Consider the following 25,313-nt stretch of genomic DNA (forward strand, 5'->3'; position numbering starts at 1 on the left):
CACCTTTCGTTTATGTTTAATCACGTGCGCAGTAAATAAACAAAAACATTCAGTTGGGCTCCTCAACGAGTCGCGCTTTTATTTTGAAGGCGGCGAGCAGCGGAAGCGTAGCTGTTGTTTCCGGCGATCGTGTGTGGTGTGGCTCGGCTCAGCTCGGCTCGGCAGGGACCAACAGCTCTGGTACCAGTAGTAGTGAACCTGTGTGTGACCGAGGAGGAACGATGGCGGCCCCTGCTCTCTCCAGCCGGTCTGGCTCGGCGGGCAGTCTCGGGAACAGCCCCACTCTGCCCGCCGGGAGGCTCCCGCACGGCGGCGGCGTCGGGCCCGAGCTCGACTTCAGGTCGGCGGCCCGCATGGAGGACCTGAACCGGCTCATCCAGGAGTTCAGCAAGCACGACCAGCGGGAGTACGACGACCAGCGGGCCCTGGAGATCCACACGGCCAAGGACTTCATCTTCTCCATGCTGGGTGAGCGGCGGTAACGGTCCTGCTTCCAGTCAGAGGGTGGGGGCGGTGTTATGCTGAGTTCTGCCTGCCGCGATTTGCCTGCACCTTGCGGGAGCGCGCTTGACCAAAGCGAAAACTCCCAACCAACAAATTCTGAGGCAAAGGACTGTTTAAAGGCATAAGTTGCTTTTTTCTTGTTTATCAGCAATGATAACATATCCCAAACAGATCCCAGCCTAATTGTAGTTTCTGAATGTTTAAAGTCATCTGCGTTATATTGGGCTAAACTCTGTTTTAAGTAGTGTTTCTGCGTTAAGAACTCAAGATTTGCCTGAAATCTGCTCGCTTTCCAACGGCTGGATGTTGCTAAAAGCATTATAGAATTGTTGTGAGTGCATTATTGTACTATATTATTAGATTGCTTGAAAGTTTGTACCGGAAAGCCAAATATACCCAGCATTACTGTCAATTAGTTCTCTAAGCTTTGAAGTATCTCTCAAATTCCTATTCTATTTCACTTTTTCCAGCTTTACACATGTTTTGTCATCTGCCCCTTCCAATCCACAGTGATGGCAGAGGTTCTCTGTGGATCTGTGAAAACAAAAGGAACAGTGCTGACATATTAACACACTTTCACTAACGAATCTATGCAAAGGAAAACTGGCACTGCGGAGATCACATTCTAACTTTCACAATTTGGAACTATGGAACTATACACAGTTTAAGCAAGGAATCACACATGTATGTACCAGCCTATTTGCTTTAGATTCAGTGTTTGAACTGTTTGGGCAACTTCACAACCTAAAAAATATTTCCCTTCAAAAATAAAGGTGATGTATCCCTTAAAAAAAAATAAAAATAAAAATAACCACACCACCCCCAACACAATAAAAAATATCTTTAAAAAATAGAAGACTTGTTATAATGTTTAAGATTTAATTCAATTCAGTTTTATTTGTATAGCGCCAAATCACAATACAAATCATCTCAAGGCACTTTACAAAAACAAAAAACCCAACAATTCCCTTATGAGCAAGCACTTGGTGACAGTGGAGAGGGAAAACTCCCTTTAACGGAAGAAAAAACCTCCAGCAGAACCAGGCTCAGTTAGGGCGGCCATCTGCCTCGACCGGTTGGGGTGAGTGGATAGAGGAGAGAGAAAAGAACAGCAACAATAAACAACAAGAGTCCAGTATACTTGTTTAATCCAAGATTAAACTCTTTTCAACATAATTTTTTAAGGAGAAATAATGTTATTTCCGAGAGAAAATGTATTAGTGTAAAATGTTAATGTGTAGTTATTTGATCTTATTTATTTTAGCTTTGTTTTAATTAGTTTTTTCTTCAGATAAAGCTAAATATCTAAATAAATAAATGCACCCACACTAATGAATCTTATGGTTTTAATAATAACTGGGACTATTTCGTCATGACTTAATTTTATACATTTGATAATATCCAGCCTCATATCAACAATCTGTCCTGCATCCACCCCTCGCACTTAAACTCAACAAGTCACATGTTTTATGAGCAGATTTTTACATGTGAATTTGACACAAAACATTCAGTGGTCATCCCTAAAAACCTTATTCTACCATAACGATCAGTCTATAAAGCTTTTCTTAACAACATCCAGCCGTTGGAAAGCGAGCAGATTTCAGGCAAATCTTGAGTTCTTAATGCGGAAACACTACTTAGATTTTAACCCAATAAAACGCAGATGACATTAAACATTCAGAAATACAATTAGGCTGGGATCTGTTATTATTGCTGATAAACTGAAAAAGCAACTTATGCCTTTAAACAGTCCTTTGTCTCAGAATTTGTTGGTTGGGAGTTTTCGCTTTGGTCAAGTGCGCTCCCGCAAGGTGCAGGCAAATCGCGGCAGGCAGAACTCAGCATAACAGCAGTCGTAGGCATCCAGGCAAACCTCCACCTGCTCCGACTTGCAGCTCCTGCTTTGTTGGTTTGTGCATGACTTTAAAGGTTAAAGAGCAGCCGTGATGCTCGTTTCATGCCCAGGCTCCTACACCTGTGCACAGGTGAGATGCACCGATACGGACCGGCTGCACCGGCTGGTTCCTCCCACCATCTAGCTCCTGTTTGGTGGATGCGTTGGTGAGCAGCTAGCACAGTTTAGGTTCCACAGTGTTACCAGTCTGATCTGTCAGTGCTGGAGGACTACAGGTTTCTTGTTCGGCACATTTACTGCTGTGCTGAAGGTGTTTACAGATCCAGTTTGCTGCAGGACAGAATCAGCTTTAATAAACTCTCCTAACTCTGCCCCCGAGTGATCCAGGTGAGAGATCAGACCCGAGAAGTCCAGTCTGAGATTTGTCCCACATTAAGGCTCTGCACAGAGGTTTGTAGCTGAGCCTGGTCCAGGTTTTCTGCTGGAGCTTCATGCCCTCAGCTCCACAGCAGGTCTGTGACATGTGGGCACCAAAACAACCTCCATCATTATCACAGCAGTGTTGGTGAATGCTGCAGAGGACTATCAGACTGGGACACAGCAGTCGTTGGTGCTGGTTCATGTCTGTTGTGAAATGTGAGGGCAGGGAGCCCAGTGGACGTTTCTCTCTGTGTGACCAGGTGACGTCAGAGTCCAGCTGCTCCCACATTGCAGAGCCAGCTGCAGCCTTTCTGCACTGCTGCCATCAGAGCTCAGGGAGACGCAGCCAGTGCAATTTGATATTTTATAGTGACAGGTGTGATGTGTGAAGTCCACTGAAAACAAACATGTTTAAGTCCCTCCTAAACTGACGAACAGGCACCTGTGGTTTTACACTCAGTTTATCACCATAACAGGCCTGCTGTGTTTCCAGCCTCATTGATAGGGTTAAATGTAAATATCGGGAATCATCAATCAATCCATTGATTAATAAACATTTTGAGTGGTTCAACTTTTAAAGCAAAAGGAAGAGGCTGTTATGGCCAATCATGTACTGCAGAACTAGTTGTTGGGTTTATGACATCAGTGCCTTGTTTCTGCTGTTTCCCTCGAAATCATCATAACCAAAGGCCCAAAAGGTTCCTGGTTCTCGTAACTGTTCCTGTTCTAGCTTTTCACCTGGGACACTAAGACACTGGAAGAAATGAGGAACTAGCAACTTCCCTCCCGAGCTGTGGCGGAGGGATACGTGTGAGCAGTAGCTTAGTTGTTGTGAGTCTGTGCTTGTTTCTCAGGTCGAGCATGGAGTTGACCTGAGTGAATTTGTACTTTGCAGGTCTGATAACTGGATGTTTGTCCAGATTTGTGGATTTGGAAGATGAGTAAATCCTCCTTTGAGTCTGTGTTCGGATTATATTTATTATTTCGTCGCTCCAGCTCTTCGTCCTGTTTATTTATATCTTATTTAGGTGCCACTGTCTTCATTTATCCAGGGTGTTCTTACGGAAAAGACACCTCCCCATTGAAAGCTCAATGTTTTAAATGGTCTTGTTTTAAGACCAATGTGAACACATAAATCTGTTCCTCCTACAAATTTTTTTAATGATTTATTATTCTCACTGACAACGATTCCTAAAAGCTTCTTCAGTGTAAAATCTTATGTTACATTCAGCTGATGTAAATTGGGTCCAGATGAGACAAAGAAGACCTTTGACTTCTCAGTTTTCTAATGGTTCATAAGGCAGGCCCAGTCTGACCTTAACACATACTGGGGCATCATTGGCTGCATTGTGGCTGTTGTTAGGTGGTGTTCAGGGTATTCACAGTTTGTTTATGAATATGCAGCATGTGATTGATGTCAGTGAGTCTATCTGATGTTCAGCGCAGCTTTAAAAGGTTCAATTACTTTGAGCTGCTGCTGAGGTTTTGACGTGAGACGAAGATGGTGAGAGCGACGTCACTCCACTTTAACAAACAGCACTAATAATTCTGTCATCATGGCCATAACCGAAACATTGTGAGAGGAACAGGAACCATGGAGGATGAACTGCAGGAATGTGAGAACACTTCAAATCAGAAAGATTCATTAACATACTGGATCTCCTCCAAGATCCAGATTAAAATAGTCCAACACACATACAACACACTGAAAAAATGTCCAAGTGACAGAGCTGCACAGTTAAATTTAGGCATTAAATGCTTTTATAGCCAGACACTGAAGTCTGCCAACACAACTCACAGATTTGTTTCAAATCAAAATCTTTTTACTGAAAATCAGGCGTCTCATTCTGTCTGATCTCAGCACAGAAATAACAACATTCACCAGAATGTCCAGAAAAACAAGTCATAATGTTCTCACAGCTTCTATTTATTGCTCACAGTGTGCATATGAATTTCCTCTCAGGTATTGTGTCTTTGAATTTGTGTAAAATACAAAAAATGACCCACACACTCTTTAAGGAGCACCCTGTATGTATTTCTAACATTAGTCTTTAATAACATCACTGTGTGTTTTGATGTTCACTGTGTCCTGTTGCTCATAGTTTCAAATTGGTCCTTCCTCAACGATCAACATTAGACTTATTATTTTTTCTCTGTATAATTTAGATACATTTTCTCACTCAAAGTGGGAAAGTTCAGTTTTATGCTGATTAGGGCTGTGCAATTAATCAAATTTTGATTTTGATTTCGGGTCTCAACGATCATAAAAACTATGTAATTGAGAAAAAACGAGTTAAACACAACTCTCTCAGCCTATACTGTCAGTGAAACAAGTCACATGTGGTATCTGGTAGCATTTAAAAGTCAGCATGAGTGAAGATGGTGGAAAGAGAGCAGCCACAGAAGTCTTTGGTCAACAAAAGTTGTAATTCAGTAATTCAGTTGTTTGGATTCGAAGAAGCAGACGTGGATTAAAAACATATTATGTGCAAGATTTGCTACGCGGTGGTGTCGACATATGACCAACTAATAAAAAAAGTACCAAAAAACTCCACTGTATCCTGCCTTAATGACTACCGCCCAGTAGCGCTCACCCCCATCATCACTAAGTGCTTTGAGCGGCTGGTCCTGGCACACCTCAAAACCTGTCTTCCTGCCACACTTGACCCTCATCAATTTGCTTACCATCAGAACAGGAGCATGGAGGACACAGTTTTCACAGCGCTGCGCTTAGTCCTCTCTCATGTGGACAATAAAGACACCTATGCCAGAATGCCTTTCCTGGACTTTAGTTCAGCGTTTAACACCGTCATCCCTTCCAAGTTTTTCACCAAACTACTACTACTCTCTCTTCGCCTATGACTGCAAGCCTGTATATAGTTCCAGCACAATTATCAAGTTTGCAGATGACACCACAGTGATCGGACTCATCAAAGACAACGATGAGTCAGCTTATAGAGAGGAGGTGGACCGTTTAAGCTGCGTGGTTCGCCGGAAACAACCTGCTGCTCAACACTACGAAGACCAAGGAGCTCATAGTGGACTACAGGAAGGAGAAAGGTGACACACACGCACTCAATGGAGAGGTGGTAGACTGTGTCACTAGCTTCAAATTCCTGGGTATCCACATCTCCGAGGATCTCCCTTGGACTACCAACAGCTCCAGTCTGGTCACGAAGGCTCATCAGCGCCTCTTCTTATCTTATCTTCCTCATTGCATACATCTAAATCATTTCACTCATTGTATATAACGCCTCTGAATACTGCACTTCTGGTTAGATGCTAACTGTATTTCATTGCCTTGTTCCCACATGTGCAGTGACAATAAAGTTGAATCTAATCTAATCTAAAGACACACTCTTCAGTGCAATGCTGAAGAGTATTGCTATTTATACATCCATCCATCCATCTTCTTCCGCTTATCCGGGGCCGGGTCGCGGGGGCAGCAGCCTAATCAGGGATACCCAGACTTCCTTCTCCCTGGACATTACCTCCAGCTCTTCCACGGGGACGCCGAGGCGTTCCCAGGCCAGCCAGGAGACATAGTCCCTCCAGCGTATCCTGGGTCTTCCCCGGGGCCTCCTCCCGGTGGGACATGCCCGGAACAACTCCCCAGGGAGGTGCCCAGGAGGCATCCGAAACAGATGCCCGAGCCACCTCAACTGACTCCTCTCGATGTGGAGGAGCAGAGGCTCTACTCCAAGCTCCTCCTGGGTGACCGAGCTCCCCACCCTATCTCTAAGGGAGTGCCCGGCCACCCTGCGGAGGAAGCTTATTTCAGCCGCTTGTATCCGCGATCTTGTTCTTTCGGTCATGACCCAGAGCTCATAACCATAGGTGAGACTAGGAACGTAGATTGACCGGTAAATCGAGAGCTTCGCCTTCCGGCTTAGCTCCTTCTTCACCACAACGGACCGGTACAATGACCGCATTACTGCTGCCGATGCCCCGATCCGTCTGTCAATCTCGCGTTCCGTCCTTCCCTCACTCGTGAACAAGATCCCGAGATACTTAAACTATTCCACCTGAGGCAGGATCTCTCCCCTGGCCTGGAGATGGCAAGCCACCTTTTTCCAGTTGAGTACCATGGCCTCGGACTTGGAGGTGCTGATTCTCATCCCAGCCGCTTCACACTCGGTTGCAAACCGCCCCAGCACACGCTGGAGATCCTGGCTTGATGGAGCCAACAGGACAACATCATCTGCAAAAAGCAGAGATGAGATCCTGTGGTCCCCGAACTGGACTCCCTCCGGCCCGTGGCTGCGCCTAGGAATTCTGTCCATAAATTTAATGAACAGAACCAGTGACAAAGGGCAGCCCTGCCGGAGTCCAATGTGGACTGGGAACAGGACTGACCTACTACCGGCAATACGAACCAAGCTCCTGCTCCGTTTGTACAGAGACTGGATAGCCCTCAGCAAAGGGCCCCAGACCCCATACTCCTTGAGCACCTCCCACAGAATGTCACGAGGGACCCTGTCGAATGCCTTCTCCAAGTCCACAAAACACATGTGGAGTTGGGCAAACTCCCATGAACCCTCGAGCACCCTTGAGAGGATGTATAGCTGGCCGGGGCGGAAACAGCATTGTTCCTCCTGGATCCGAGGTTCGACGTAGACAGGCACGACACGATCCTCCTCTCCAGCACCCTGGTATAGACCTTCCCCGGGAGGCTGAGGAGTGTGATCCCTCTGTAGTTGGAACACACTCTCTAGTCCAGTCCCCCTTCTTAAAAAGAGGAGCCACCACTCCGGTCTGCCAATCCAGGGGTACTGTCCCTGAACGCCACGCGATGTTGCACAGGCATGTCAGCCATGACAGCCCAACAACATCCAGAGACTTGAAGTACTCGAGGCGGATCTCATCCACCCCCAGTGCTTTGCCGCCGAGGAGCTGCCGAACTACCTCAGTGACTTCGGCTTGGGTGATAGATGGATGAGCCTTCGAATCCACAGCCCATGCTTCCCTTATGGAAGACGTGTTGACAGGATTGAGGAGATCCTCGAAGTATTCCTTCCACTGTCCGACAATATCCCCAGTCGAGGTCAGCAGCTCCCCACTTCCACTGTAAACAGTTTTGCTAGAGCACTGTTTGCCCCTCCTGAGGCGCCGGATAGTTTGCCAGAATCTCTTTGGGGCCGACAGGTAGTCCTTCTCCGTGGCCTCACCAAACTCCTCCCATACCCGAGTTTTTGCCGCCGTCAGCAGCTTCGGGAGTCCCCCAAGGCAACCAAGCTCGCTAGGACTCCTTCTTCAGCTTGACTGCATCCCTTACCTCCGGTGTCCACCACCAGATTCGGGGATTGCCGCCACGACAGGCACCCGAAACCTCTACGGCCACAGCTCCTAGCTGCTGCGTCGACAATGGAAGTGGAAAACATGGTCCATTTGGACTCAATGGTCTGATCTGGTAGAAGCTGTCTTGGAGGTGTGAGTTAAAGACCCCTCTGACAGCGGGTTCGGCCAAACATTCCCAACAGACCCTCACAACAGGCCTGCCAAGTCTGTCCTGCTTCCTCCTCTGCCAGCGGATCCAACTCACCAACAGGTGGTGATCAGTTGACAGCTCTGCCCCTCTCTTCACCCGAATGTCCAAGACATACGGCCGAAGGTCAGACAACACGACTACAAAGTCGATCATTGACCTCCGGCCTAGGGTGTCCTGGTGCCACGTTCACTGATGGACACCCTTATGCTTGAACATAGTGATTGTTTTGGACAAACTGTGACTAGCACAGAAGTCCAGCAACAGAACACCACCCGGGTTCGTATCAGGGAGGCCATTCCTCCCAATCACGCCCCTCCAGGTTTCACTGTCGCTGCCCACGTGAGCATTGAAGTCCCCCAACAGATTTATGGAGTCCCCAGTAGGAGTACCTTTCAGCAACCCCCCGAGAGACTCCAAAAAGGCCGGGTACTCTGCACCGCTGTTCGGCCCATAGGCCGAAACAACAGTGAGAGACCTATCCCCGACCTGAAGGCGCAGGGAAATGACCCTTTCATTCCGGGGGGGAAACAACACATGGCGGCTGAGCTGGGGAGCTATGAGCAAGCCCACACCAGCTCACCGCCTCTCACCACGAGCAACTCCAGAGTAGAAGAGAGTCCAGCCCTTCTCAAGGAGCTGGGTTCCAGAGCCCAGGCTGTGCATGGAGGTGAGCCCAACTATCTCTAGTCGGTACCGCTCGACCTCCTGCACAAGCTCAGGCTCCCCCCCCTAGTGAGATGACATTATATGTCCCTAAAGCCAGTTTCAGCATCCAGGGATCGGGTCGCCGAGGTTCCCCGTCCTCGACCTCAGCCTGATCAACTAGGCATTGGCCCCTTATGGATCCTCCTGCGGGTGGTAGGTCCACAGAAGGGTGGTGCCACGTCACTCTTTCTGGCTTTCCTCGGCTGGGCTCCATGGGGGGAGACCCAGCCACCACGCACTCTCCAACGGGCCCCAACCCCAGGCCTGGCTGCAGGGTCTGGCCCCGGCTTCGCCATGCCGGGCGACGTCACGGTCCTCGATTTTCGCTTCATAAGTCGCTTCTTAGTCTGGTCCATCACCTAGGACCTGTTTGCCTTGGGAGACCCTGCCAGGGGCATATAGCCCGGGACAACATAGCTCCTAGGATCATACGGGCACTCAAACCCCTCCACCACGATAAGGTGGCGGTTCAAGGAGGGGGCTATTTATACACGTGAATATATTTTATATTATTTGTTTTAAGGAGAATTCATTGTTTTGTTCAATAAATGCAACATATTTCCAAAGTCAATGAGTAATCGTGTAAAATAATCATGATTTCAATAATGACCACAGTAGTGATTATGATTTTTTCCATAATCGAGCAGCCTTAATGCTCATGATACTGTCCTTTATGCCACCAGATTAACCACAAACAAAGCAGGCTTCCTCCAGACTACAAGCTGTTTTTGACGACCTGATCTAAACACAGGAACTTAAATCACTGATGTTTCCAGTCCCACATTATAAATAGTTAGAAATGAGGTTAGACTGCAGGCTGAACACATTAAGCTTTAGTGACAGGTCTTGGTGAGGGGCTGATGGGAAAAACATCTTTAGTGTTAAGAATTTCGTAAATTAAAACAGGACTATTGATAAAATGTAGAAACCAAAGTAAAGAAGCTGTTTTGAGTGAAACACCTCAACAAACTTTTTCACTGAATCAGTATTTTCAAAAACTTTAGGTACATCCCTAAACTTTTCTCCTCCTTTGATAATCAGGATCATTAGTGGTTTGTTTTAGTACAAAAATATGCACCTCACACGTGTTTTAGTGTGCAGGTTCAATGAGTGTCAATACAGAGGAATAATGGGAAAAAGATTCGATGTGTAGGTGAAGTCAGCAGGTTTGTCTTTATTGAGCTGAAATATGAAAACTACAGCTCAGCCTGGCATATTGTGCCATAACTTGATCGTTGCTGCACTGAGTTGTAGCAGTAATTGATTCCTGTAGTACTGAATGTCAACTCACAGCAACAGGAAACTGAAGAATGAACACAATTAATATAAAAAAACTCACAAATGAAAATCAGTGTCCTGAACGAGGGACAGAGGGTCAGCTGATTCTGCGAAATGGTCAAGACCACTAAACAAACAGTCTGTGTCCCAGCAGCAGGGAAGTGTGGGGTCAGCAGAGCAGAAAACCAGTCCACAGGGTGTCCGCGGATCCTTAAAAAATCTTAAAAAGTCTTAAATTCCATATTATAAAACTAAGGCCTTCATTAGCATTAAAATGTCTTAAATTTGCATTTCAAAGGTCTTAAAATGAAATCTAACCGACCCCATAAAGAAGATTTTATTTTCATCTTGAAATCAATTTGAAAGCCTTTCGCGTATTTGTTATGCAGAACGAAATAGGCGGAACCAACTAAAATACGCGTTTGAGGGGAGTTTATTTAACACATGCTTTCCGGCAGCTGCGTGAACTGCGGGAAAGTTTCAGCATTAGTCTTTTGCCATGGGTAAATATAAATTTAATGACAATTGGTTACCCTAATTTTGCACCGTGGTTAAGTCCAGTTAGTGGCAAAGTGTTCGAGGTCCTGTGCAGGCTGTGCAAAAAAATGTAAAACTCAGAACAATGGGTATGAAAGCTTTGGAGACCCACATGTGTTACACCCCTGTAAACAGGGGGGAAAGAACCACGAGAGCCATGTCGTATTTTTCTCTTGCAGTCTCTTTTTTTTTAATTCTTTTCATCCGGGAACAACGCGCTCTTTTTCGAAGTGGGGCCGAGCCCTGACCAATCGATCTCAGAGCAGAATACAGACTCAGGCTTAGCAAAAGATTACCAACACACAAGATTATCTTTCCCTTGAATGAAACAAACAAATATTAATACAATATCAAAGATAACAAAAGGTTTTACAGTTCTTAAAGTATTCAACATGTTTTAACCAACTTTTAACTGCATATCAAATGTTTTAAAGGCTTGCATGAACTAATATGAATTAATATTTATTACATTTTTCCCATTTGTTTAACCCATTTCCCTTTTACATGAAATCATACTGACTAAATCATGTTAAGGAGTATTAAGGAGTCGTATAATGCTATTTTAGCCTATCACACTCCCCCCCACTGGAAAGAATGTCGTCCCGACATCTAATCTAATACATCTCTACAGTTGCATTTCACTCAGTAGCTGTCTTTTGACATTCAAAGTGTGAAAGCAAACCATTACCACAGTGCATGTCTGTTGACTGATGACTATATAAAGAGTCTATAACCAGTCTTCTGGTGTAAGTCGTCACATTAACAGTTTTAATCATCTGAGGTTAGAATTCATAGGAAAAGTCTTTCATGGCCCATGATGATAGGCTGTAAGTACAGTCCCTAAGTCATCAATGGGGAAGTGTCAACTTACATTTGCTGGAGTTCATACATATAGGGAGAGTGAGTGTAGTATGGCTGTAAAGCTGGCAACCATGGGACCACTCCGGGATACACAGGGAACATTTGAGGTACAGGCTGGACACTGTAACAGGAAGGGGATGCCCAGCTGGTCGTATGTCATGCGTCTCGGTGGACGTCTCTCTCGTTGTGGTCGCTGTGGTGGTGGTTCCTCAGGTACGGCTAATGATGGTGAGGCAGGCGGTGAGGTGTCAGATAGGCTACTCGCAGATGAACCCATCTCCTCATCAGGCATCTTCTCAGCAGGCACGTCAGGTACATCCAGTTGATCTCCAACGGGGGGCTCAGGTGCTGAAGCAGCAGTAGCTGATGCTGGAGGCTGGTGTCTCAATGCTGGAGGCTCTTGGTTCCTTGTTTCCGCTGGCAGATCTGATGCCTGAGGTGCAGACGGGTGAGGCAGTGCATGATGAAAGCAATCATCATCACTACTGTCCTCATTATCCATTTCTTGAAGTTCGCGAGCAGGTTGGTGTCTCTCTCTCCTTCTGTTTTTCACCGGCTTGTTGATTTCGGGTTCTTGTTCGAAGGGCAAGTGGTCACAAGACATAAGCAGGTTCCTGTGTAACACCCTAGCACATCCTTTACCCTTTTCTGGTCTCACCTCATAAATAGGTAGGTCAGGTCCAATTTGTCTAACTACTGTATGAATGACCTCTTCCCAGTAATCACGCAATTTACCCGGTCCTCCTCTAGGTGTCAGATTCTTTACAAGGACTCGCTCACCGGGAAGTAGGACAGAACTTCTCACTTTTGTGTCATAGCGTCTTTTGCTCTTTTCAGCAGCTTTCTTTGCATTCTCATTGGCAATAGCATATGCTTCTTCCATGCCTTTTTTCCATTTATCAACATAGTCTCTCAAGTCATTCGGGCCTGACCCTGGACACAGTCCAAAAAACATATCTACTGGGAGTCTGGGTGACCTTCCAAACAGTAGATAAAATGGCGAATAACCAGTCACTTCACAACATGTGCAGTTATAGGCATACATTAGTTTGTTGATAGAGTCTTTCCAGTTTGACTTTTGCGTTTCAGTTAGTGTCCTAAGCATCTGTAATAATGTCCTGTTCATACGCTCCACTTGACCGTTTCCCATGGGGTGATAGGGTGTGGTCCGAGATCCGGCCACCCCACTGAGTGTCTTTAACTGGCTGAACAACTGATTTTCAAATTCTCCGCCTTGATCATGGTGGATGCAAGAAGGGAAACCAAACTTCAAGGCATAGTCATTGAAGATAAGGTTCGCTGCAGTTTTTCCTGACTTCGAAGTGGTAGCATAAGCTTGTGCAAAGCGGGTGAAGTGATCAATGATGACAAGGATATATTCATACCCACCTCTGCATTTGTCAAGATGGAGAAAGTCTATACAAACAAGTTCAAAGGGCTGTGTGGTCACAATATTTGTCAGAGGGGCTCTTGATTCATGACAGGGCTTCTTCTGCTTAATGCAACAGCATGCTTTAGTCACGTAATGTTCTATATCTGACTGCATGTATGGCCAAAAGAAACGGTCACGTACTAGGGACACTGTGCGGTCGACACCTTGGTGACCCATATTGTTGTGCAGCTCTTCAAGCACCATCTGGCAGGACTAGCTGTTTGCGGGCGGCAGTGGCTCGATACAGGATGCAATCGCTATCTAGCACCAGCTTTTCCCATTCTCTAAATAGACATTTCGTTTTTGGGCTGAATGCTTTCAGTTCTCTGAACCGTGGCCTTGAACCCACTTGTTTCCACTGTAGTACAGGACCTATTATTGGGTCAGTCTTTTGCGCTTCACTTAACTGTTCTTTTGGTATGGGCCTAATGGATGCGTTAACTGATTCACCTTCTACAGTGACTGACATGGCTGCTGCACTTGATAATGTCCACGCTGCAGGAGACTCCCTTTGGACTTCAATGGCGTGTATGGTGGCTGCAATGGTGTCTGGTGTCAGCTCCTTAGAATAATGTTTGATTAATGTCTCTACATCAAGTGGCATTCTCGATAAGGCATCCGCATCACCATTTTCTTTTCCTGGTTTGTATTTAATAGTAAAGTGAAAGTCAGCTAATTCTGCAACCCATGGTGAAGTAGTTGCATTTAGTTTAGCAGTTGACAAAATGTATGTGAGCGGGTTGTTGTCACTATACACAGTAAATGTCGGGGCATAGTACAAATAGTCTCTAAATTTGTCTGTGACCGCCCACTTTAAAGCTAGAAACTCCAGCTTGCCTGCATGGAAGTGGTAGTTTTTCTCAGCTGCTGTTAATGAACGGGAGCCATAAGCAATAACTCTCAGCTTACCATTTTGTCTTTGGTACAACACTGCGCCCAGTCCTTTATGAGAAGCGTCGGTGTGCACAATGAATGGCTGTGTGAAATCTGGAAAGCCTAACACTGGTGGATGAAGTAAGCAGTCAATCAGCTCTTCCAGCGCACTTTGGTGCTGGTCAGTCCACACTATTGGTTTCGTTGAGGGCACTGCTTGATTCATTTTTCTTAGTTTTGTCTTTGGCTTGGTGTCTGAGCCTTCTCTGTCTGCTTTTAAAAGTTCATACAGACAACTAGCCTTTCTAGAAAAGTCTTTTATATATTGCCTGTAGTAGGAAAGAAGACCTAGCATTTTCCTAAGCTGGCCAAGATTTTGTGGTCTGACGTCTTTGAGTGCTCTAACTGCTTCAAAATCAGCGGGATCGACTCTACTGCCCTCTGCTGACACAATTCTGCCCAAATAGCGTACCTGATGTTTAAACATTTCACACTTACTGGGTTTCAACTTTATGCCATAGTCTCTGAGCCGCTGAAGCACTTGTCGCACATCCTCCACATGGTCTTTGAAGGTTTTCCTGTAGACTAACGTGTCATCCAAATACGGGATGCAGATGTTGTCCCGGAGTCCATCCAGGCACTCTTCCATACAGTGTTGAAATGCTGCAGGGGCGTTCATGAGACCGAAAGGGATGCGTATCCACTCATATAGTCCCCAGGGGGTAACAAAAGCAGTGAGCGGCCGGCTTTCCGTTGCCATAAACCCCTGGTGGTATGCCTTTCCTTGGTCTAAGAGGGAAAACCAGGAATTGCCACCTAAACTGTCCATGATGTCCTGGACTCGAGGAATAGGTTGGCGGTCTGGGTGGGTCTTTCTGTTTAAGTCTCTATAATCAATGCACAGTCGTAACGTGCCGTCTTTTTTTCTAACACACACAACTGGAGAGGAGTATGAAGAGTTTGACTTTCTAACCCAACCCTGTGCTATGAGGTCATGGAGATAACCCTTCATCTCTTGGTATAGCGGGCGCGGCACTGCCATGTAGGTGCGTTTCACTGGCTCATTATCTTTAAGTGAAATAGTCATTTTCAGTCTTTCAATACAACCTATATCGTTGTCTGATTTTGAGAAGGACTGAGACTCTTCTCTTAGCATTTGTTTAACCTCTAGTCTCTGCTCTTCGTTCAGGTGGCTAAGATCTACAGGTGGGTCCCACTTCTCGCTAGAACTACCGGGTACCTGCATGCTAGTCTGGTTAACAGTCGCTACAGGTGTAGCTTTTGCCAACATAAATGCAGGTAATGTGGTTGTAATAGTTTGAACTGTGCCAACTACAGTGCGGCCTGAAAGGACTATATCATGGTCAGTGGGATTTGAAACACCTAGTGTTATGACTGGTAAAGCACCCTTATTAACCTTAACCAGAGTGTCAAAGAACTCGAGGTTATCTCTGAGCTGTTTGTCTGGCAAGTAGTCCCTTTTCCACTTTTCATCAATGATGGACACCTGTGAGCCTGAATCCCACAAAGCTGGGAGTCTGTGGCCATCCAGGAAGCACTCAACAAGGCACTGCCTGCCAACCAGTGATGTGACTCTGTGCGGGCAGTTCACTTGTTGTGGGTGTGGCAGTGCGTGGGCAGGTTCCTCTTCATTAGCTTTATGTGAGCTCTTTATTTCAGTGCATTGTCTCTTATGTTCAGCCCAATGTTGTTTTTGACATGTTCTGGTACAATAAAGTGTCTTTTTACATGACGAACATTGTCTCAGTTTCTTCTGGGGGTCTATCAATTTACAATTCACACATTGTTGGGACTCTTTGTGGCCTATGGTTAACACTTGTCCCGCAGTGGCAACCACTCCTGGTTTAAAGGAGCCTCCCTGGATGGGCGGGTGCCTCTGGTCTTACATCCTGCTTGAAAATGTTCCCCACTCCCACAGAGGTAGCAGTGAGTGCAACTTTCGCTGGCTCCAGATTGTTGGCAAACGGGGCACCTCCTCTGAAGACGGGCTGGACGACAAGTGTAGTGCTGGGCTACATACTGAGGCGGTGGTGGAGCTGGTCTTTGATGGTAACCCTGGTAGCCATAATACTGCTGCTGTAGCTGGCGATCCCTGCCTGGCTGCACAACTGTATGTTGGGCATAGGACTGCGGGCTAACCATGGGTTGCTGTAATGTCTCCTTAATCTGAGCTATCTCTGCACTAAGGCCTTTTAAGGAAGCTACACCTGTCTTAAGCTCTGCTAGTTCTGTTAAAAGCTCAGATGGTAATTTAGCTTTGGCTTCCTTCACAGGGTACTTAACAGGTGGAGTGTCCCCTAACTGGACTACATTCACATTTGTAGTTAACTGTGACGCTAAACACTTTTTCTTATTCTTTCTCTCTGCCTCATTAGCACAGGCAATATTTAACTTTTCTAACAAAAGCTCATCTGGGGTCCCAGTGTCTAACAACAGGGGCTGCATATCTATCCTAACACTATCACTCTGAAGGCCTGTCAGTATTGTGTGTAAACACATCCGCTGAACCAGAGCTGGGTTGTATTTAAGCCCCGACTCTGATTCTTGGGATGCAAACAACACCTTTTGTTTCAAATCTAAAACTCTCATCAGGAAGCTCTGGGCTGTTTCTTTATTATGTTGTACTTCTGAAGCCAGCTGCTTGTAGAGCTCAGTGGCACTTTTCTCTTGGAAATGAGAGCGCAGGATACAACGGAGGGTGGGAAGAGTAAGGTTGGCCTTTCCCTCCAAGTAGCTGCGAAGTTGTAAACCTGGTGAGATAGCTCTAATGACAGCATCTACAATATCAATCTCGGGATAACCTCTGCTGAGCCCAATCTGATGAGCAAGACTGGAAAATGTCAGTTTATCTTTCTGGCCTGGTTCACCGACCTGGCCCGAGATCTTAAAGTCTTTGTGCCAGTAAGGACTTGGTTGCTGCCGTGCATTTGTTAGCGGTAGGCTACTCACAGGGTGGCTAGTTGTTTGGCGTTGGGCATTGGCCACTGTGCTGTTAGTTGAAATGGTCTTCCCTGTTAGCAGTGGTGTTACCGTCTGCAGTTCTTGTACGTGTTCCCGATTCCCTGGGTTACTAATATTTTGTCCCGCCGTTTCCCCTTCCTCCTCTGTGCCATTGATAATTTCGGAAATTTTGTCTTTAAGCAGTAGCAGTTCTGACATTCCTTCATCCTCTAATTCTGTTATTTCTTCTCTCTCAAGGTACATCTGAATATGTGTTAGCAATGATAACCGTGTTTTTCCGTTAACATTGACTTTTTCTGACATACTGAGGAACTCACAGATTGTTATTAAATCGTCTTTGGCCAATGAGTGCAATTCACCCACTACTTTTTCACGTAGCTCTTCCACTGTCGTCATTGTGGCAGCTGGACAGGAGGAACTTTTACTGGAACCGGCGACGCTGAGCTGTACGTCCTTACAGTCCCCGATGACCTCTGGCTGGTCTCAGGTGACGTGCTCTTTAGCACAGCTACCAGCACTCCTTAGACAGCAACACCTTCCTCCCTGCAGTCCGCCTGGGTTATGTGTGGGGATTTAGCTGGCTTGGAATTCAATGCACAGACTATATACACTGGACATCTAAGCAGCAATCCCAGCGGTGCCTCCAAAATATGTTACACCCCTGTAAACAGGGGGGAAAGAACCACGAGAGCCATGTCGTATTTTTCTCTTGCAGTCTCTTTTTTTTTAATTCTTTTCATCCGGGAACAACGCGCTCTTTTTCGAAGTGGGGCCGAGCCCTGACCAATCGATCTCAGAGCAGAATACAGACTCAGGCTTAGCAAAAGATTACCAACACACAAGATTATCTTTCCCTTGAATGAAACAAACAAATATTAATACAATATCAAAGATAACAAAAGGTTTTACAGTTCTTAAAGTATTCAACATGTTTTAACCAACTTTTAACTGCATATCAAATGTTTTAAAGGCTTGCATGAACTAATATGAATTAATATTTATTACATTTTTCCCATTTGTTTAACCCATTTCCCTTTTACATGAAATCATACTGACTAAATCATGTTAAGGAGTATTAAGGAGTCGTATAATGCTATTTTAGCCTATCACACATGCGGGTGTGAATAAGACAAAGCGGCTGCGGAAATCTGTCGGAAAACACCTGGCATTTTATTTTTGTTTTACTCAATAAATCAAACGGTGTATAAACAGTTTATATCAATAAACAGTGTGTTATGGTAATTGGTTGTATTGTGGGATGTTTTATTTTATTTCTACAAAATTGGTTTTAAATTTAATTCTTAGAAACCTGCAGATACCCTGAGTCCAGCCTGATCCAGTCCAACTACTGAGGGTGAACACTGTGACATGTGATGCAGAGCAGATTTTTTTAAGAGTCCAAACCGAGACCACTTTAGCTTTTTTAGTTCAATGAAAACATGTTTATGTTCACAAAGCAATAAGCCAAACAAGATTAAATTGTTGTATTGGTATAAAATCAAAAAAGTAAGGGAGGCCAAACGTTTGGTGAAATAATGACTTCTTGATGGATTGCCTGGTGAACTAACCAGAGGCATGTTAGTGCTGACCAGCTAAGATTAGGGCTGCAGCTATCGATTGTTTTTGCAATCGAGTATTCTACCGAATATTTCAGCGATTGCTTAAGTAATCGGATAAAATAGACTTTTGCATTTGTAAACAATAATACTATTGTGTAATACATGATAGAAACAACAGGTTAGCTTGAAATGATGTTACCTTGTATCGGCTCCGCTGGGTGATCCGGTCTGGTTCACAGCTGAATGCTTTCTGTCCAGATATTGGAAGTATTGACGAAGTGCTGTTGTGGTTCGTCCAGTTGTACTTTACAATACACGCATTGCACCATGTTGTCATCTTGTATAAGTTTGAAATGATCCCAAACTTTGGACATCATCTGCCTTTTACGGACGTTTTCGCTCTCTGCCTTAGTGCCAACTTTTGATACTGAAATGTGTTGTGCGACAGTCATTATGGTCCGTGTGGAACAATGATCCCTAGGTGGAGCAGGTCTGATAACGCAAGTGGTAGAAATGAAAGGAATTACGATTACAAAAAAGGATTACAAAAAATCCTCGAAGCAAATTCTTCAAGGAATTTTTGTAATCAAATTCACAAGGATTTGTTGCAGCCCTAGCTAAGAATAAAACATGCCATTTGTTAGGAAGCCAGCACTTGGTTAGAAAGTGGAACCAATGCTTCTACAGTTTACTCCAAAGACGTCTTCCTACCATGGACTCATTTCTGGTGACTGGCTGCAGGCCTTGCTGCCTGTTGAGGAGCATTTATTATGAAAGTTGTTGCAGTAAATATGACTTCCCCCATTTTCAGCTCTAGCTTTGAATGTCTATTCTCAAACACAGGTGAAGACGCTGCTTGATTGTCAGGTTGTCATTTACAGACATTTGCAGAGGTTGGCAGGTCCAGAAGCTGTGTGAGGAGCCAGTTACAGATGATGCAAAAAGTAATTTGATTGATCTGATTGATTTGATTGAGTAATTTGATCTCCACTGTCGCCAAGTGCTTGCTTTTAAGGGAATTGTTGGGTTTTTAGTTTTTAGTTTTAGTTTTTGTAAAGTGCCTTGAGATGATTTGTATTGTGATTTGGCGCTATATAAATAAAATAAATAAATTGAATTGAAGCAGGCTCTGTTGTGTAGTTGTCTGTATTTGTGTGAAATGTGATGCCATAGTTATTGATCTAATTGCCTCTTTCTTCATCTGTGTCTTAGGAATGGTCCAAAAGTTGGACCAGAAGCTTCCGGTGGCCAACGAGTACCTCCTCCTTTCAGGTGGTGTTCGGGAGGGAGTGGTAGACATGGACCTAGACGAACTGAGCGTCTACGCCCGTGGCACAGACTACGACATGGACTTCACTCTACTGGTCCCGGCGCTCAAACTCCATGACCGCAACCAGCCGGTGACCCTGGACATGAGACACTCAGCCCTGGGCCACTCGTGGCTCAGTCTACGCCTCTTCGATGAAGGAACCATAAATAAGTGGAAGGACTGTTGCACTATTGTCGACCACATCAATGGGACCACCAACTACTTCTTTTCTCCGACACTGGTGGCTGACTGGTTCCACCAGTCCATATCCCTGGTGCTGCAGGAGGTGCAGAAGAAGCCGCAGAGAGGAATGCCGAGAGTGGAGAAGGTAGAGAGGAATGGCACCATTATCTCCGTCATCCTGGGCGTCGGGAGCAGCCGCATGCTATACGACATTGTTCCTGTGGTGTCGTTTAAAGGTTGGCCGGCCGTTGCTCAGAGCTGGCTGATGGAGAACCACTTCTGGGATGGGAAGATCACAGAGGAGGAGGTGATCAGCGGCTTCTACCTCGTCCCCGCCTGTTCCTTCAAAGGTCGCAAGGAGAACGAGTGGCGCCTGTCATTTGCCCGCAGTGAAGTGCAACTGAAGAAGTGTATTTCATCCAGCCTAATGCAGGCATACCAGGCCTGTAAAGCCATCATCATCAAGCTGCTGTCCCGCCCCAAAGCCATCAGCCCCTACCACCTCCGCAGCATCATGCTGTGGGCCTGCGACCGCCTCCCTGCTAACTACCTGGTGCAGGATGACTTCTCCGCCCACTTCCTGCTGGGTCTGATCGACGACCTCCAGCACTGCCTCGTCAACAAGATGTGTCCAAACTACTTCATCCCCCAGTGCAACATGCTGGAGCACCTGTCAGATGAGACGGCCATGCTGCACGCCCGCAAACTCTCCTCGGTTCGCTCCGACCCGGCCGAGCACCTCCGCACTGCGATTGAGCATGCCAAGGCAGCCAACTGGCTGACGGTGGAACTGCAGTGGCGAGGCAGCTCCAACAACCTGCCATCGCCACAGTCTGACGCCGGTGGGGAGAACCAGCCAGATGATCGACTGGCCAAGAAGCTTCAACAGCTTGTCACAGAGAATCCGGGCAAATCCATTTCAGTCTTCATCAACCCTGATGACGTGACGCGACCGCACTTCCGTATTGACGACAAGTTCTTCTGAGACAGAAACGTTCTCCCAGACCTCCTCCTCCTCTTTCTCTTTTGCCTTCCTTCTCTTCGCCTGGTGCCCGCTGCCTCTGAAACTTTATTTTTTACAGTTCTCAGTTTCTCTGCCACAGAGTGAAGTGAGGTGATCGTCTAGTTGTGTCTGCTGCAATTTTTTTATTTTTATTTTTCTATTCCCATTCCCCTGTTCCCTCCTCTTTCACTGTGTGCCCTGTGTTTTTACCTGCTGAATGCCTTCTACATAGACAGCTGGACAGCAGCTGGGTGTTTGTAAAAATGAAGGGTGAGGTGGAAATTCACCTTAAGGTGTCCTTTCCCATGTTGAAGTAGTTTAATGTAAATTATCAGGGATCCTAGAAATGAGACAGAACCCAACAGCTCCTGGAAACAATGGAGGCTTGTTCAGAGAAAGGTTTGAGGCAGTGAAGGAGCTGAGGCTTTAACATAAAGTCACACCCCCTCAATGCAAAAATTACTTTAAATATTCTGTAGAGAAGAATCATTAGAACGCAGATGTTGTAAATGTTTGATCACAGAAATTTAGTTCAGTAATTGAAAATAATGAATTTCCCACAGTGATGAAAAGGACATAGTATGTTATTTTGACATAACCAGGCTGATCTCATAAGCATGACCTGGAGTCAGAAGGCTATCTCATCATTTATAGTTACTAATTTCTCATAATGAATACATTTATTATGAATCGGCCTAATTAAAAACTTCAGTGACTTCAGAATGTAAACATTTGAACCTTCCTCTGCTCTTTCAGCTCAAATATCTGTAAAATCTTCTTTAGGATTTCCACCAATCCTGGATCAAGATTGTTGAACGTTTCTTTATTGTGTAAGATTGTATAGATACTCCAGAGTTGGGAATACCAAAAGGCACAGACAGAAGTCTCAGGCCCAGGACTAACGATCAGATTTGGTGAGGAATGTCTTAGCCCCACTGAGGGACAGTGGTACTAACGTCTTAGAAACTAACTGTAAATAGAAGAAAACAGACTCAACACTGGTGTGTATAGAGACATAGATACTGATGATGATGATGATGATGATGAATTGTGGACTTATTTTTGTCTAATTTTGCACAGAATGTAAAAAACACCACTTTTCCTCTTGATTGTGGACATTGTGTCCAACCTGAGTTGTTGTATCATATGAGTAGACAATTGACACTTCACTAGACAGTGGTCATACTGCACCTTTGAAATGTGTTTATTAAACCGTGGAATAGCACAGTGACTCTGTACCAACATTCATGAGCCTATGTGGTCGCAATGTGCTGAGCACGGTAGCTGGGTCCAAACCTGCAGCTTCAGCCTGAAATCACACACTGCATGGAAGAAAGGAGCATGTTAGGAGTTTTTCTTCTCCTGCGAATGAGGAAACGCTGAGTGATTGCACTTATAGGAAAAAACATGTTATTCGTTCAAGTAAAAGAGAAAAGACAATTTCCCACATTGAGCGTGGCCATGATCTGCTGACCAAGCCCGTCTAGTTTTTTAATCAGGGTCCTGCCGTGTTCTGTCGCCGCCCACCATGCCTCAGGATTTATCTGATTATTGCCTGAAGGCCAGTTGTTATGTGAGGAAAACACACAGGTAGGTTGAGAGATACAGCGTAAGAAAAAGAAGCAACAACCAGTTTAACACTTGACCGATGGTTGTTTTGCTCCCCAAGTTAAACTCTCACCTGTTTTTGGCTCGAGAAAATCCCCAGCTCACCTTAAACCAGTGATTCCCAATTATGGTCCTCAAAGCCCCCTGCCCTGTTTGTTTTCCAACTATCCCTGCACTTCCTGCTTCTGACTGGCTGAACACACCTGATCCTGGTAATCAGCTGTGGGTGTGGGAGGGATAGGTGGAAAACAAGCAGGGTAGGGGGCCTTGAGGACCAGGACTGGGAACCACTGCTTTAAACAAAAGGTTTCTTTCAGAGTAAAGCAGGAATAACATATAGCATCACTGCTAATAGAGAAACTTGGGAAAATGATTCGTTGTATGAACATCAGAAAATACTATTTGGAGCTCTGTGTGTGTGTGTACACACCTGAGATTTGCAAACTCATGAGAGAAAAGAGTGTGATTTCCTGCTGATATTGAATGCAGCATGCACCTTCCAGTCTGTCTGCTCGACAGTCTAACACTCAGGTGAATCTGCTACAGTGTGACCGTTGGCAGGTGAAGTGTCACAGATTTTTCCAGTACATGATATCACAGCACCTCATTCCACTTACTCCTGACACTTTCTGTTGTTGTTTTGATCAGATCAGTGAGCTTCACTGTCTCTATGCCAATCTGTGCTTTTAGACCTGATGTTTTTCCTCAGTTGCTCTTTTTTCTTTTTGCGTTTCTAGGGTTCAACTCTCCTTCAATTTAACCAGCTCAGGCTGAGTCCTCTCCAGTCTGTTGGATGGTTCCCAGTTTCCAGTCAGCAGACTGTGGGGACTGTGGTCGGCAGCCACTCTATCTGTCTGTCAGACCACTCATTAGTTTTTAAGAGGAATTTGGCCAAGTTACACACTGAGCAGGACATGTGACAGTGTAAATCCCACCGGTCAGTTCTGCTCTGGCAGTTAATATTTTCTGATTCCAACACTATTTGGTATTTCAGTCCTAAAATTTCTGGGCAGTCAGTAGACAGAAAAGACAAGACAGGAGTTACCTGAGCTGGTGGTGCTGAAGGTGAGGTGGTCCCAGTTTATGTTGTCAGACATTTCCAGACAAATGCCAAAAAAGAATCTGCAGAAATCTGACTGGTAATGTTGTCTCCATATGCTCATCCTCAAGTGCAATTAGTGAAATTACCCACACACACAGACACACACACGCACACCTCATGTAGCATGAAAGACATGTTAAAACTGGTTTTAACCAAGACAGACCACAGTACACTGAACACTACTGAATCCCACAAACCAACACTAACTCACACTCTCCCTCAGAGGTTTTTCACACCATTAAAGTGCCACACACACACTCCTGCTCGGTGGAAATGTAAACGGTGTGTTCATGACCTTTGACCTTACTCCCCTCTGTTTGTTCAGAACTATTCAACTGTGAGTTTTAATTTTCTGTATCTTGCTGCTCTGCTTCATTCTGATGATGGATTTTTTTTTATGCAATGTGGACTTGGAAGGGTTAATCCTTCAGATGGCAGCTCCTCCATCACCTGTGAACATTCTCCACTGAAATTCACTGTACAGTAGATTCATCATAAAGGCTTTTAGCCAGAAACTCACTTTCTCTTCTCAGTCTTTTCTATTGACTTAAAGTCTTTCATTTGGTTGGCTTCCTAGTTATTAAAACAGCCTGATCTCACCCCAGCTTTCACCAAAAACATGCTTTGGAAAAACTGCAGGAAGTATGTCAAATCCAGATTCCACTTGCATGGGTGCACATTTTGGTAGCGAGATTATATTGGCCATGACACCTGCTCCGATTTCTTACCCTAATAATAACCGTCTCCAATAGCAGTGTAAGTGGAACAAGTTGGGCATACTGTATGTCATGAAATTTGGTGTACATATTGCTCCCTATTTCCAAAGCGTGTTATTTGTCCATGTTAGAACGTGAGATGAGGTTGATGTAAAACAACCACAGAAAGAAATAAACTGACCACAAATAATGTAGTGGTTCAGGCTGTTATTGACATTTTTACTACCTGTTGCCAGATATTTTTATTTTCATCAAAGAAAATAGAATTACATACAGTTTCTTATTAAGATGTCTTTGCTACAGTAGTGATTTGTTGTTAAAGTAAATATGGGCGTCATCTGCTTAACCATGTTTAAAAGTCAGGTTATGTTAAAGGATATAACCTGAATGGAGCAGGTATAATTGAATTGATAATTGAATAATAGAGGCCCCAGAACTGAGCCCTGAGGAACTCTGCTCATATTTTTTAACATCAACATTAATGTGTTGTGAGTGAAGCCCTGAAATCCTAAAAGCTAAAACGTAGCAGTTAATTTTACTGGAGCTACGGATTCATAATTAACAAGTTAGAAATCACCGTAATGGCAGCGTGTGAACCCTCAGTTTCCTGGTGGTAGAAAGTCTAAATGTTTTAAACCTCCTGTAGTGAAAAGTGCAGAGCTACTGGTTTTTTAAAGGGTGTTTTTTTTTTTTTTTTTTTTTTTTGTGTGTGTGTGAGTACAAAAGTTTGTGTGCACAGGTTATCTTATGCATAAGCAATTACCCTTTTTTTGCACAATGTAAATAATCCAAACTTCCAAAAGTCAATATCTTGTGCACAAATTTGATGCTTTGTTTAGAAATTATGTGCAAAAGCTGTGGTGCATAAAGACTTGTGCACAACACATAAATCACTGTA

General features: G+C 44.9%; 1 protein-coding gene across 1 annotated transcript; it reads left to right on the plus strand.

Annotated features, from left to right (window-relative positions):
* Positions 1-117: 117 nt before the first annotated feature.
* Positions 118-24,300, plus strand: LOC113138536 (protein MB21D2). The gene is made up of 2 exons (XM_026321074.2): positions 118-468; positions 19,707-24,300. The coding sequence occupies exons 1-2, from the start codon at positions 222-224 to the stop codon at positions 20,969-20,971; spliced, it is 1,512 nt and encodes a 503-aa protein (XP_026176859.1). The 5' UTR covers positions 118-221; the 3' UTR covers positions 20,972-24,300.
* Positions 24,301-25,313: the final 1,013 nt, after the last annotated feature.

This window comes from Mastacembelus armatus, chromosome 13, assembly GCF_900324485.2.
Source record: "Mastacembelus armatus chromosome 13, fMasArm1.2, whole genome shotgun sequence".
NCBI lineage: Eukaryota > Metazoa > Chordata > Actinopteri > Synbranchiformes > Mastacembelidae > Mastacembelus > Mastacembelus armatus.